General features: G+C 35.0%; 1 protein-coding gene across 1 annotated transcript in view; it reads left to right on the plus strand.

Annotated features, from left to right (window-relative positions):
- CSMD1 (CUB and Sushi multiple domains 1) overlaps positions 1-15,961 on the plus strand; it is a gene marked incomplete at both ends in the record, with an annotated part of 1,174,241 nt that overhangs the window by 1,074,660 nt on the left and 83,620 nt on the right. The window contains one exon of the mRNA XM_084285255.1: positions 6,543-6,728. Within this exon, the coding sequence (XP_084141381.1) occupies positions 6,543-6,728 (186 nt within the window). The remainder of the gene's footprint in view (positions 1-6,542; positions 6,729-15,961) is intronic.

Raw genomic sequence — 15,961 nt, forward strand, 5'->3', positions numbered from 1 at the left:
AAGTTAATCTAGTTAAGAGTGTCAGAAACTTTGGGTGTTATTCTGCTAGCCTAGCCAATATGTGCCTTTTTTTAGTAGACATTGAAATTTTGGCACCTAACTTTGGAGCTCAGATACTTTCAGTATATGAGGACAAAGTTCTGTGTGTGCTGTTTAGGCTGGAGGGGTTGAGACTGTAAGCTTTAGGACCCCGTGTCATACTTTTCTCCAGAATTAAAGACCTCATGATTCCTCAGCTGTCAACAATTATATACAATTTTGCCCCATTACCTTTCTACTGCTTATCCACCAAGATGATGGAATATATTTTTTTCAATAAACTGAAATAAAAATATTGTTCTAAATTTATTATCTGATATCAAAATACATGCATCCTCATTGAAAACTAATTGAAATTTCACATTTAGTCCAGCTCATGGATTCCATAATTGGATGTTTCCAAATAATATGCCTTCTATTAAGTCTGAGATTTCTGTAAAACCAATCCTGCAGGGTTACATTTGTAATTAAATATCATGGCTATGTCAGAACTGATGTTTGAAATCAAATTTCATTGTATTCATTATGAAAAAAATGGGAGTTCTCTTTTGCATATGTAACACAACAATAGGAATTTTCATATGAACACATCTCTAATATGGGTTAATCTGGTGGGGTCAAACGGTGGTTTCCAATGCTGAACTTATCAAGTTCCGATGCATGTAATAATTTCCTGGACAGTATACAAAGTACTTGACTCCTATCTTGGAAATTAGACCATATTGTTATTACCTTTACTCTGATTAGTTGAAGCAAAAGAGAATCATGAGTTATGCTACAATCAAAATATTTATAAAGAAAATAGCAATTCTTATACAATACCTCACATTTATAATATAGCCTCACATTCTCACTGGGTTGTTATTCTTAGTTTTGAAACTGGCATTTTCTAGAGTGGGCTCATGGCTTCATATTTATAATATTTATTTATTTTATATATTTATTTCTATGCACATTCACACAAACAGTTTTGGCTCCAAAGCTCACCAACAGAAAGTATAAAATTATCAGTAAGATTCTCTTTTCAGTTATCTACTAAAAGTCATTGCTTTTTTTGTAATTTGCCCAGCCGACTTTAAAAAAAAAAAAAAAAAAAAAAAAAAAAAAAAAAAGATGATATATGGTATATTAAGAGAATGTAATAAGAGAATATAATTTTCTGCTGAGAGAAAATTATATAGAGCCCGGTCATCATCCTGGCAACCACATGTCATCTTAGTCACTGGTTAGCTCATGGCCAGATCGCTCTGCTAGGGGAGAGTAGGAAAAGAAGGATCAGAGATGAACTAGATAATATGAGAAAATAAGAGAAAAGACTGACAAGAAGAGCAGTTAAAATCAAAATTGAAAGCAATAAAGTGTTTTCAGGGTCAATATGGAATAGGAGTGCAGGTATCAGGGGACTGAGATATGGAATCAGTGAGAATGTAATGGGGTGGCCATGTTCCTCTGAGAAACACAATGAAATACCCCTGTAAATTCCAGCTATTCTTCGTGTATGAGGCTCAGCCTTTGGCATTACTCTTCCTGATTTTCTCCAACTTATTCTTAAAATAGATAAAAGTAATTCAGAGTCTTGAAGAATGCTCAGATGCACCAGTTGAGAAGAAAACAGTCTCCCTAGTAGGTTTGCAAAAGAAAATTTGGGGTACTTATTTTAAGGAAGAAATTCTTTTGTCTGGATCCAGGGTAGTTATAAAGGGTTCAAACCTATGACAGGGTCATGATAAAAATATAGATGATGCTAACATTTCCTTCTTAAAATCCACATTACAAGTGGTGTCTTTATTAATACATCTCTGCTTTCTGAAGTAGATAAAATCATACTATTGAGCTAGAGATCCTTGTACTTTTTGCTGTGCAAACCCAAGGTTATTCAGGAACTGCAGCTGGGTTCCATGTCTGTCCTGGGGTAGACAAGTTGTGACATTTTTTAGGGAGCTGGCTTGAAAACATCTATTTGCAATTTTCCCAAGAGCCATGAATTTGGAACAACCTGATCTTTCATAAAATTAGCTATTTTTTTTGGTGTTTGAGTGTAGAATTAAACTTACCTTTGATAAATGTTATTATGTCCCTCTTAGAACCATTGACTTAAAATAAAAAGGTGAGGCAATTAGCACTATTTAAGAGTTCCAAATCCCAGTTTCCTCTTAAAATGTATTCTAAACCTATTACCATATTTCAAAATATAGAACAGTAAAAGAGGAGTAGTACTTCAGACTGAAAAATTAGAAATTTGAGGGGAAACCTGGTAATGATCTTCTAATACACTTAAAGTAGCTCAAAAGAAGAATGAAAAAAAAAAAAAAAAAAACCAATGTTCTTTGTAGATAGAGAAATTACAACTAAATTTACTTCAAAATGATCTTAAGTTAGACTTTTTTTCCCCCCTCTCAGAGGGAGTATAAACACTGGAATAGATTGCCCATGGAGAGCGTACAATTTGTGTCATTGGAGGCTTTTCAGGAACAAATTAGATGAACCTTGGTCAAGTATAATTTTAGCTTGTAGTATGGAAATAGACTAGATAACCATTCATAACCTTGTTTACACCCACAGCCCTAAACAATACAGAGCCCTGTTTTCATTTTCGTTGTTAGTTCTACATGCATTCAAGTCTGAGAACTAGGATTTCTGTGGCGTGGCTCTCCCTAATGTTTCTGATTGAGTATCATAGACATAAGCCACTCAGCATTTCTTTTATTATGAATCCTACTTTTAGGGATTTCTCTATTGCTGCTTTTATTTTATAGGGAATTTAAATACTTTAAATACTCTGTACAATGTGTCACTAAGTGAAAAATGCTTGTACGTTAAATTTAGGGATTTCTCAGTGTTTGGGAAAAAGCTCAGTGTCTGACTGTAATACTGTCTGTACTTCTTTTCTGTATGCAGTGAATTTGCATACTTTACATATGAATAATACATAATTATTTTAATTGTATAGACATGTATAGATATTTTAAAGGATTGATGTAAATTTTACATTTACTTTTTTTGTTAAGAAGCAAATTTCAGTAACACGTGGGACATGAAAGAACAACTAAAACTTCATCTCAGTTTCTAGGTAGGAAAAGGCTTTTCTGCTTGCACTGATTATCTGTTCTTTGGAAGAAGTATATTTTTCTGGTGTGCAAGATAATAGAGACAATTCAGGTTGAGTTATATATTTTTCACTCTGAAGGCATATCTCCCAGCTGGAACCCAGCAACCTCATCTAATCATTAACCTAAGAAGCATGTTGACAATTCCTCAAGCCAGATTTTCTGACACAGTTCTTTATCATTTTAGCAATTGTATGAGATGCTGGAATGTTGAATATGCTTAAACATGTGACAGTTCTAACTGTCCAAAGACTATACACAATTTCAGTCAGTTTCTTCAGATAACTTGACATCAAATATGAAAGTACTTGCCATTTAGTGAAACTGGATGTGCTGGCATGCTGCACTGTTCTTAAAGCCATTAGCTGTCTCAAGAAATTAGTAGCAGCTGAAATTTTTCTTTCTAGTCTTACTTTTCGGGGGAGAAGCAAACAACAAATGGACAGACTAACAGCAACAATTCCAGAATGCCAGACCTGCTTTTATGAGCAGTAGCTAAAGCAGCAGCAGCAGGAGCAACCTCACAATGTAGTAGTACAAGATTCAGCAGCAGCTGAGGAAAGAGGAGAGACAGTGGAAGTCTGAGATACAACACTAAGAATAGAAGTGGTAAAGAAATGTTACAAGAAAGCATAAATTATGAGGTGCCTTATTACATGAAACATATCAGACCCTGCACGACTGATAGACATACCTGGATGTGTCTTGGGTATTGTACATTTTTGATTCTTTAAACTATCTTGTATGCAAGAGCTATTCAATCTTGAACTTCTGTGGTGGCTTCACAATGTCTGGTAGATCACCTCCACCATGCCACTCCTCCACCATTCCCCCTCCTCAAACAGCCAGGGGTGAAAATCAAATAAAAAAAGCTTGTGGATCAAGATAAGGATAGGGAAATTGCTCACCAATTACTGTCATGGGCAAAAGAGACTCAGCATAAAGGAGATTAATGTAACTGATTACCTATTAATAATAGTCTATATCAGTGAGAACAAAAAACAAGCTAAAAACACCTTCTCCCCATCCACCCTCTTCTACATCCTCCCTCTGAGTAGTGCAGAGGAACAAGGAATGAAGTCTGCTGTCAGTCCCTAACGCTTTGTCTCCATTGTTCTTTCATGGTCACTCTCTGCCCCTGCTTCAGCTTGGAGTCCCTCCCACAGGATACAATCACAGGATCATAGAACAGTTTGGGTTGGAAGGGACCTCAAAGATTCCGACCCTCCTGCCATAGGCAGGGATGCAACCCACTAGATCAGGTTGCCCAGAGCCCCATCCAACCTGTTGGATATAGTAATATCTATCTAGTAATACTAAACAGACTTATGTTTTTTGGGGGAGGGTGGTTATTTGTTTGTTTGTTTGGTTTCAGATGATATAATCAATTATTTTTGTTTGCTCCACATAGACTGCTGAATTATTTTGTTACTTTATGCTTGCAGTATTCAGAAGGAACTAGAATATTGTCCATCTATATGTACAGATATATGCCTTCATGGATGTGTGGATAGACATATAGTTCTGACTTCTGGTTTTATAGAATTAAATGGATGCATGCTTAACACGGAGGTGGAGCTTTGGTATCAGAAAGAAGTCCTAAAAAGAAGTTGACACAATAAGTTAATCTTAACTCAATTACATTGCACATCAAGCATTCAGACACATTGCCACAAGGCAGAAGAGAGTTGAGAGGTTTGCTGGGAGAGGCAGGGATGTACAGCAAAATTCTGGAGACACTGAAATATTTCACTAAGCATGACTGAAGTGGTGAATACATAGGCATTTTTATGAGGTAGTAAGAGTGACAGTTTAGCTCTCTGTCAATTCAGCATATAAATAAACATTTTATGAGTGTAAAATTCTTCTTACTTGACTGAGGCTGAGACATGAGTCAGTTCTAGTTGTAGGTAAAATATCGAACTGTTTATTGCTATTAAATTTGTTATTATTATATAAAATATTAAATTGGTTATTAGGGAAGTGGATGGAGCATTAAAACAGATGCAGCTCTACTGCCTGTTCTGAGAACATCAAAGTTGTGGTCACTCCTGTTATGGTCAGATTTTTCTATGAAAGCAGGATGAAGGGGTTGGGGTTGTTCGCCCCAACAGGACAAGGGAGAAGAAATTCTTTACTATGAGGGTGGTGAGGAACTGGAACAGGATGCTCAGAGAAGCTGTGGATATCCGTTCCCTGGAGGTGTTCAAGATCAGCTTGGATGGAGTCCTGGGCAACCTGATCTAGTGGGTGGCATCGCTGCCCATGGCAGAGGACTTGGAACTATCCAGTGGTCATTTCACTTGGAAGGTCCCTTTAAGGTCCCTTTCAACCCAAGCCATTCTGTGATGATATGGTTCCATTATATGATTCTTTTCATTATGAAAATGAAGGGAGCTGAGATATCCGGCAAAAAGCAGACCTTGGAGACCTTTCCTAAAAGTGACTGAAATGGATATTTTTGTAATTATACTCCACAGTAAAAATGTATATTATGAGATACTGTTAAAATGAAGCATATTTCACTCTTTTAAAAATATATATATTAAAAAAAAAACACTAGATGCTACTTAGATCTCACTGATTGGACAACAAATTAAGTATAAGCTTGAAAGAGTACATGCTGGTCTGGAGAGAAATTCTGAGGACAACAAGTTAAAATAATTGGGAGTAGCAAAACAATTGTCAGTGAGACCTAATATCCATTTTGGAGACATGAGAATATTCAATATTGAACCTATTTGAAATAAGTAATTTACTTCATGGTATCTAAAACTAATGCATTTAAATTCAAATTATGTTTAAAATTCTTAAGTGAAGTAGTAAAATACATAAATTATTGTTTAAGTTATCTGAACAGCTCTTTACTGAAACTCTTTCTAATCTAGCATATTAGCAATATTTAGGTGATTTTCTCATCAGAGAAAAATGTTAAATTGATTTAAGTATTAAATATTGTTTTATAAGTCTAGAGCAAACAAATATTAAGTTCCATTTACAGTTCAGGAATGAAACCCAAAGAGAATGGAAGCAGACTAATAGGAAGCATTTATGAAATTTCCAGTTCACTGTTTCTAGGACCCAGTCACCTTGGACACTTCCTTGATTTTTCCCTGAGACATACACCACTGCCCATAGTCTATGTTGAAATTTCTGTCAATGTTTAGGTTAAACAGCCAATAGTAATTGGATTAAACAAAATAATGGTTTATAAAATCTGTCTGTTAGATGAACTTCAAAATGTTTATCAATGTTTTAAATACTCTTATGCTTGTAGGAATGTTGTAAAAGTGGTAAATTCATTTCATTTGTTATGAACGGGCTATGTGAGAAAAAAAACACAACACAATATGAGACAACACCAATTCTTTATCTTTTCCTTTCCTTTCTTTCCAGCTGTATCTTGTGGTATTCCTGAATCTCCTGGGAATGGTTCAGTTATAGGTAATGAATTCACTTTGGGCAGTAGATTGATATATGAATGTAATGAGGGCTTCAAGCTAGAATCTAGTCAACAAGCAACAGCAGTATGTCAAGAAGATGGATTATGGAGCAACAAAGGGAGGCCACCTGTCTGCAAATGTAAGTAGGCATGTGTTTTTCAAGCATATTCCCCTTAAACTGACTCAGAAAAATCGTCAGTAGTGGTGCTTAGGTTTTTACATATACATATCTGCTGAACTGATCATGCAGGAACATATAATCTTTCGTCATGTAGTAAAATAGAAGAGACCTATTCAATTTGTTTAATAATAATAATATTTATCTTCAAAAAAAAATTCGAATTTAAAATCTTCACATAATTCAGTTTCATGTATTTTTTTCTTATTATGGATAATGTGCTTTTCACTGTCTTCACAGGATAAAGTTACCATCACCAACTGTAATTTATTTTAATACAGTTTCTAAACTAATAGAAGAAAAAGCTATTTATTAAAATACTGCTAATGTAGATGACTAAGCAGAGTAAGAGTCCTTTAGTCTTGATTTTTGTCTCCCATCAGAACCAGCCAGTATAATGTGGGCTGCTTTACTATGTTACATGGCATCTTGCATGCATTGGGTTACCTCCATTTGTCTTTGTGCTAGGTCAAAACAATAACTAACTGACTATGATTATGTGGCTTTAAATACTAATTAGAACATAATCTTAAAAGTATTAAATAACACTATAACACTATAACACTTACAATTTTGAGAGTTAGTTTAGAATCTAGAATCAAGTGTGTATGTATGTGCTTTCTAGATTCTGAATTTCAAAAACAATTCAGTTTTCCAAACAAGTAAAATTCAACTTATTTTTAAAGAAAGAGTAAAGTGGTGTGAATATGGCAATTGTGCAGTCATTGCTCTTCCTTCCTCCTCACACTTTTCCTCTGCTCCAATGCGGATCTTCTCCACAGGCTTCAGGATAGTCCTTCAGGATAAACCAGCTCCAGCATGGGTCCTCTACGGGCAGCAGTTCCTTTAGGAAATATCCACCTGTTCTGGGGTGGTATCCTCCATGGGCTGCAGGTGGACAGCCTGTTTCACCATGGTCTTCTCCATGGGCTGCTCAGCTCCCGTAACTGGAGCACTTCCTCCCTCTCTTTCTTCTCTGGCCTTTGTTTTCACACTGTTCTTTCTCACTTTTTTTTTTTTTTTTTTCCCTTCCATTTTTTCCCTTCTCTCTCCTTCTCTGCCCGTGAAATCTTTTGCCTTTTCTTAAAAATACTTTCCCAGAGGTACCATCAGATTTGCTGATGGGTTCAGCTATGTACTGTGGTGGGTTCAGTGTGGAGCCAGCTGGTATTGGCACAGAGCCTCTTCTCACAGAAGCCATTCCTACATCTCCACTGCTGCCAACACCTTGACCCCTACACCTAATACACTCAGACACCTCTTCTGTAAAGTTAACAGTCTTGCTGTGATTCATCCTCACTGTTTGTTCATTGTTTTAGTATTGGTGATTCTCATTACTGGTCCCTGGAGAATCTCTGGTTGATCTACATCTTGAAGGACAGTGCCTAAAACTGAACACAGCATTTCCGCATAAGTAGGATTATTTGAAACCAGATGTGATCACACACAAGCACACTCTGCATTCAGAACCATGCACAGAGGGAAGGTAGTGCTCTCATGTATTGAAATGCGCTTCAGTATCTCAGAAAAAAAAAATGTCAGGATACAAGGAACATAACTTGAATGATTAATCAGTAGAAATGTCAACAATATTTTTTTGAGGAAAGAGGAAGTTTAAACTACCTTGCATTTAAAAATACTGAATTAATAGCAGTATATCTGCAATGCAAAAGGAGTAGCCAGTGTTTTTGAAAATATTGTGTTACACAGTGACACTCTGTAAACTGAGCTTAATTGCTATGTTTAGCACAACTTCCAATGTTACACATTTTGTTTAATATTTATAATATCTTAACAAAGTTTCTAAAAGTGCATTCAGTTTGAAAAAGTTTCCTATTGCGTAGTAAAATGAGAAGTGATAAAGTACATAGACCTATATGGTAAACTTAACGTCAGTATTTTCAACATGGATCACTACTCAGAGATACGTGTCTGTTACTTTAGATTACTTACTTGCAAAGTGCTGAAAAACTTAGACAATCATCACAATAACCTGTTTATTTAGTCTCCAGACCTAGATAGAAACATCTCAGACTTGATGAGCAGAAACATGTCACAGAAAGTTAAATGGTAAATAAATTATTTCATTTTATCCCCAGGTCTTTTAAAATGAAGATTGCAATCAGTGCAGTTTATTTTGCAAAGTATCACTGATAATACAGTGCCTGAGGCAGATATTTGAAATTCCTTTATTTTCATTAAATGTATTTACACCAGGTTTCAGTCATGAGAAATAAGATTCATGTTAGTATGAATCACAAGCAAGACTAGTTCATGGTGAGATGAGTGTCACAGCAAGACATAGATGAATCATGGATATTAAGTTATTGGATTTAATTACATGAAATACCAATCAAGAGATAGCTATTAGGAAAGCTTAACTGAATGGCATAAAAGTCACTTGCGTTGGGTATTGTACATGATGAAGGGAACTGGAGGTGTCTGTCTATACAACCATTTAAAAAGCCATTGAAAGCCTTTCTCAGGCAATACTTTAAATCTGACCAATACTCTCATTAGATAGTGACAGTGTAATAGTAACTTCAGATATGAATACAGGACACCATGTAAAGTCTGCTAAAACTTTCTGCTGAAATCTTTAAATTAGTACATTGCTGTTGGTCAAGGAAGGGAGTGTGACCTGCAGTTCTAAAAAGCATTCTGTTTAAAAGGTGTAGAAATATTTGAGAAATATTCAACTATTTGAATAAACAAGGAACTTGGGTCTCAAACTATAGATGAATACTGGTGTGTACATGATACTTCCTTTTTATGTTACTCTGTGCCACATGAAATGCCTCTAATACCTTTTAGCCCAACCAGTATAATTTGATTAGTACTCAAATACAAAGGAAAGGATGCGTGGGTGTCGCGTTAAGGGGTGTAGCTGATTAACCGTTACGGGCCCGGTCAGATTCAGGATACTGAACCAGTCGGACATTCACCAAAAACACATTAACTGTCTGGGGGTCCAGTCAGACATTCACCATCAACGCATTAACGGCCTGGGGGTCCGTTCAGACATTCACCAAAAACGCATTAACCATCTGGGGGTCCGTTCGGACATTCACCAAAAATGCATTAACCGCCTGGGGGTCTGGTTAGATTCAGAACACTGAACTATCACGGATAACCACCCTCACCCTCGTTGCACTCAATGAGAGTTATCACAATGCAATCAAGTATGGTTTATTACAGCAACAGATAATCAGGTTCTTTTGGATTGCCGGCGATAGTGACTGTCTGCAAAAGCAAGTTAGTATGCATAAAATACACAGGTGTTATAGGTGTTGTAGGTGTTACAGGTGTTATAGATGTTTATAGATGTTACAGATGTTACAGAGGTTATAGGTGTTGCAGGTGTTACAGATGTTACAGGTGTTTACAGGTGTCACAGGTGTGCAGCCTAGAAATAAACGCGTTAAAAGGATCAAAGACTCTATAGAGATTTATAAGCAAGTATTCAGATCTCACCCAAAGGCGTCCCAATGGGGGGGGAAGAGAGGCTCAGCCTGTCGACTGATCCCAGGAGTCAGGAGGTCCTAAGGATGTTGTCCTCGGGATGGTATCTCCCCTGACGGTGGTATCTTCCCTAACATCCCCTCTCTTTTGGGCCAATTTATATTATTTTCTATCTTTTAGGTGGAGCTTGAGTGACTCTAGTCAAGCATATCTTAGTTACGATTGGTATAAAGTTTTCCCGTCTCCGTTTAAAGTAATAGGCTCCGAGGAATTCAGAGCGCATGCTCAGTGAGGTGTGGTCGCACCTTGGAGGCAGGTAGCTTTTGGGATGGAGGTGTGTTTTGGTATTATAATGATATTATAATGAGCAAAAAGTACACTAGGGTACAGCATTTGTCGAAACATGACAGGTCTTTGGCTTAGGGTGGCAAAAAGTGCAGCTTTGTGCACAAGAACAATCGAGGCCCCACCTGATTACAGAGCCTAGCCGTGGTGTCTCCACTCCACTCTACGCTCCGTGCTGTTCCTTAGAGCTAGCACACAAAGTTTCCCCAGCGCGATAGCATCAAAGGTTGGGAGCCTAGGGAACGCTCAGATAATGCAGTTATGCCCTACCCTGAAAGCCTCTTCAATGCTGTACCTTTTCCTAAAAATGTGAATGTTAGTTTTATTTTCCTAGTTACTTCAGGCATTTACACCACAGTGGGTATGATTTAAAATTTAAAGTTTTAAGTTGTAAGTATAGTCAGTTGACAAATGCTGTCTTACCTGTCATTAGCATCTTTATACACCTGTACTCTCATGAAAAATCATTAGTTTCCATCTTTCTAAGATTAAAACAAGAACACTTGTGGGAATTCTTTATTTTGCCTATTCCATTTCATCATCTATGATTTTTATTTTGCCTGCTACTATGGAAATACGGATGTTGATTCTTGCAGTGACAAATTAAAAAGGGAAAAGAACACAAATGAAATTTCCTTCCGTTCCTTTGAATAAGATAGTCTCTTCCTATTATTATACTAAAACTGCACCATTATAGCATGATTATTACATTTTGTTTGTGACTAATTAGTGAAAATTATTCTTGCGTAATTCTTTAATGCCCCACTTTCTGCAGAATATATACCAAGTGCAGAGAAATTAGGTCTTCCAAATCAGAAAGACTGTAAGATGGGAACAGAAAAGTACTTAGATGTAAATGCAAAGTTTAGATGTATTGCTTTTTAAATTCTATCTAGAGCTTCTTCTGGATGTCTAAATTCACTTACTGAACAGAGAGATTTATGCTTCATCCATAAGCATTTTGTAGTGAAACAAGGTCATCTAAAGGTGTCGATGGAAGTCACTCCATTCATCTGAGACACTTCTTTTGCTTTTACATTTTTTATCTAAATTTTAAAATATTTTTCACCATGTGCTTGTTTTCCTGTGTATCATTCATCTCCTGTGAAATTCTTCTGATTTAGGAACCTAGATTTTCAGTCTTCTAGAAGTGATTTTCCCTTTTCATAGAATCACAGAATGGTATGGTTTGGAAAGGACCTTAAAGATCATCTAATTCCAACCCACCTGCCATGCAGGCTAGGGCCTCCCCTAGATCAGGTTGCCTAAAGCCCCATCCAACCTGGCCTTGAACACTGCCAGGGATGGGACATCCACAATTTCTCTGGGCAACCTCTTCCATTGCCTCACCACCCTCATCCTGAAGAATTTATTTCTTATATCTAATTTAACTCTTCCCTTTTTTAAGTTTAAAACTGTTACCCCTTGTCTCCCTTTTCATCTTGAATGGATTTGGGGGGGGGGGGGAGGCAGGGATACAAAATTTCATAACTCAGGGATACAAAATTTCATAACTTTGAGTTGCTAAGTATGTTTTCTTAGGAATTTTTATTTTGTGGATACTTGATACTGGCTTTCTTCTTGAAACAGAAATACTGATCTAAAATCTGGGTTATCTCTCCGCAGCAAATGAAATTCTTAGTTGATGACACTAAAGTCTGTTCCTAGCTTGAATGTATTATTGTTTACTCTTTCTCTGAATAGTATAGAAAAACAGATGTTGTAGATCATTATTAAGAACTGAACGAATTAGAAAGAATGAGTTGTGTCTCACTGTATCAGTAGTAGTAGATGCTTCAGAGAAAGCCACTGAAAAATTAGTGAGATCTGATTTGATAAGGTCATACTAAGCTTGTTCTAAAGTAAAAGAGAGCTTGCTTCTGTTTAGTATGTATATATAATACTATACTAGGGTTTGTGTTTCTTTGTTCCAAAATTAATGTTCCGTGAAAAGAAAGCTCAGTCTTGAGTTTGCTCTGACAAACACTGCCTCTCAGTACTAAAGATTTCTGCTAATCTGAGATACAATACAGTCTCAGTGTTTGCATTAATGACAGTTTAAGGATGTAGAATACTTTTAGAATAACTAGGGTGGCATGATTATGGCAAGGTTACCAAAATTACCATTTCTCTAAAGCTAAATACCATAACTGGTAAACAGTACAATTGTATACAATACTACATCTCTATATATGTAAATTAAAATGAACACGTATAGGTTAGACTGCATATGTGTCAGTACTGAAATCTGTACCAGTATGTTTATTAAAAATATATATATTGCTGAATAGGATAACTTAGCCTCTGTTCTTACTTGCTTTCCTTCTTATGTTGATAGTAGATGCCTAACCTAGGAAATGATTTTGTGACTAATTATGTTTTCTAAAATTTTAATTGTCCAGGATGGGCCCTGTAAATGTATAGCTTTATAGCTTTTTTTCCAATAGTCTTTAATATATTCAAAGATTTAAATTGGATCCCTCATTGGTTTGTGCTAGTTTCCCTTATATCAGGCATTTTTAAGAGCAGCTAATGTTACTGTTGCATATTGTGCATATCGAAGATTTCACTGTTGGTATTTTTGGAAGCTATGGTGTGCTGAGCTATAACTGAGGGTTCAAACTTTTTCTTCTTATGTGATTTTTATCCATAAATTAATTACAATATAGTTAGAAATTTTAGAAACCTTTTTTTTTTAAAAAAAGAAATAATTTTCAATGTTTGAGCAATATCTAGTTATACAACTATGAATCACAAGTAGATCTGAAATAAATCATTAATTTTATTACAAGTGCAAAAAGAAATTTGTTAATATAAACAGGCAAAGTATCAGGTATTGCATAATTGGTAGAATTTTTGTTAGAAGACCATAGCCAATAATTCTCTTAACACTTTCTTTAATAAGTCCTGACATCAGAAAGTAATTTTTGGAGTATTTTTTCAAGGTTGGGTCTTTAACATGGAGTGCTTGTTAAGGGTCAGTAAGTTCAGTGAAGCTCAGTAAAATGTTGTGAAAATCTTAATTAGTTCAAGCATTTTAGATTAGTCCAGATACATTAGACTCATAACAGATTGACTTGACATAGCTGATTGGCAGACTGATGCCATGTTTGGAAGCCCTTTCTGTTTCAATGTGTTGAACACCAAGAAGTGCTTGATTTTTTTTGCTCAAGGCATTTCTTTTCTGCTAGCACACTGAAGCTATCAACTCCTGTGATCCTATTCGTCTTTGTTCTGTGGTTCTGTGGTGTATAGGAGTTTTTTTTCCTACAGTCTTCTAATTTTACTAATACTTATGAATTTAAACCATACTAATTTCTTTTTATTTCATGATACAAGGCTTTAACCTTAATCTTGCCTTTTTTTTTAAGCCAATAGTGAATTTAGTCAAAATGCTATATTTGAATATATTTGAATGATAATAATGATTATTATTATAATTGATAATAAATCATTATCAATTCTAATAAATTGCATTATAAATTCACAAGACAGTAAGAAAAAAAATGCCCATTCTGTTTCTTTATGATCATAAACAACCGGATGAAGAATCATATACCATCAGATCTCATTTTGTTTTCAAATTAGAATAGCTAGCTCCTCTGAGATATTTTTTTTTCCATCCTATACATTCTATTTTTTTATTTGAAACAATAATAACATTTAGAGTCACAATATTTAAGATACTGCTGGGTCAGCATGAGATATACTTTTTTTTTTTGACTTATGTAAAGATAAGCAAAGGCAAGCTTATTGGCAAGCTTATTTCTGTCCTGCTTGGACAGGAAGGTTACTCAGTAAAAGGGAGACATCAACATTTTGGTATTCAGATTCTAAGAAAATATCAATAGTTCAATGTAGTTATTAATCAGAAGAAAAAAAATAGAGATTTAATCAATATCTTGAGTAGAAAGTATGTCAGAGGTTTTAGAAAAACTTCCCTGCTTTTTATCCTATTCAAAATTAACAATTTCTGGAGATTATTATGTCATTAAAATTAGTAGTTTTAATAATTTCAAATGCTAATTATTTTTTCTGACCTAAACTTTATGTAAAACACATTACTTTATGTAAAACAGCATTCATACATTTTTCTAAAACACATACCTAGGAGAACATACCTAACACATCTTCACATCTGGAGGAAGTTGAGAAGTTGAGTTCATCCCTTATACACCTTTATGTATGTAAATGACAATTACCCTATCTATAATTTGCAAGAGGGAGACTGAGAGTTAATTAGTAGATTTATAATCTATGTGCAATAAATCCAGTTTCTCTTAATAGTGTTTTTTGTTTGTTTCCAGAAGGAGAGGAAAATAATAAATAAAATTTTCAAGCAACAACTTTAGTTGATTACATCAACACAGTCTGTAGCTGGAAGTATATTCTGTACTTAGTTACAATTTCAAGTAGAAATTGTACAGTTGTGTATTGAAATCTGATAGTTTTTAAAGTGTTCTTGCAACAAGGTTCTAAGTGTATTTGTAGCTAAAGAACAGAATAAATTACATACTAATTCCAGTACAAGATTAAAAGAAATTGTCTATGTTACTCATTTACATGTGCTGAAATAGTTGAGCTTCTTATCTCTAAGTGTCTTAAGATATCCCCTATGGTTAAGACTATTTTTAAATTTTTTTTTTTACTATTAGACTAAATAAGAAGCTTGGTTTCATCTTTGAAAGAACCATATTTCTCAATAAAACTACTACTTGAAAGAAGAAGCGATAAAAATGTTAACTTTATCAGGGTATTAAATGCCTATTTAGAATAAATTTAGTCTTCTGACAGACTTATTTTCTGACAGACTGATTTTCACTCTGAGGTGTTAAGTGAAGTTTTTAAATGGGCTTATAATATTTAACAACAAATAATTTTTGGTTAATAGAGAGTAATCTTTGAGTAGCTATGAAACATGGTTTAGTACCGGTATCAATTTAAATTAAATTAGGAAGTAGGAAGTCATCCTTTAATGTAGGAAGCTGTTTATAGCTATTCAGAATATTTTTATAAAGGAGAAAGTGAAGTACTCTTAAGTTGCAATTTGATTGTATACTAGCAATCCTTCTTAAGACATACTGAAAAAAAAATGTAAAAACATATTCTAAAATTTCAACTCAACATAATTTTCTAACTGGTCTTTTGGAAAAGTTCTCAAGATGATTTCCTTTTCATTAGTTCTTGCACATATTCACATATATGCTATGTTGCCAGCACAATGTTTCTTAGATGATAGAATTTGCTATGGGTAAAGTAGCTATTGGAAAAGATATAATTGCAGTATTACTAAAGCTTTCTGAAAATTGGTGGTGATCTAGCTTCTAGATTTTTACAGGATTTTTTTATCACTTTCTGTGTATTTCACTATTTGCCTGCGCTAGTCT

This window comes from Netta rufina (assembly GCF_964035555.1).
Source record: "Netta rufina genome assembly, chromosome: 3".
NCBI lineage: Eukaryota > Metazoa > Chordata > Aves > Anseriformes > Anatidae > Netta > Netta rufina.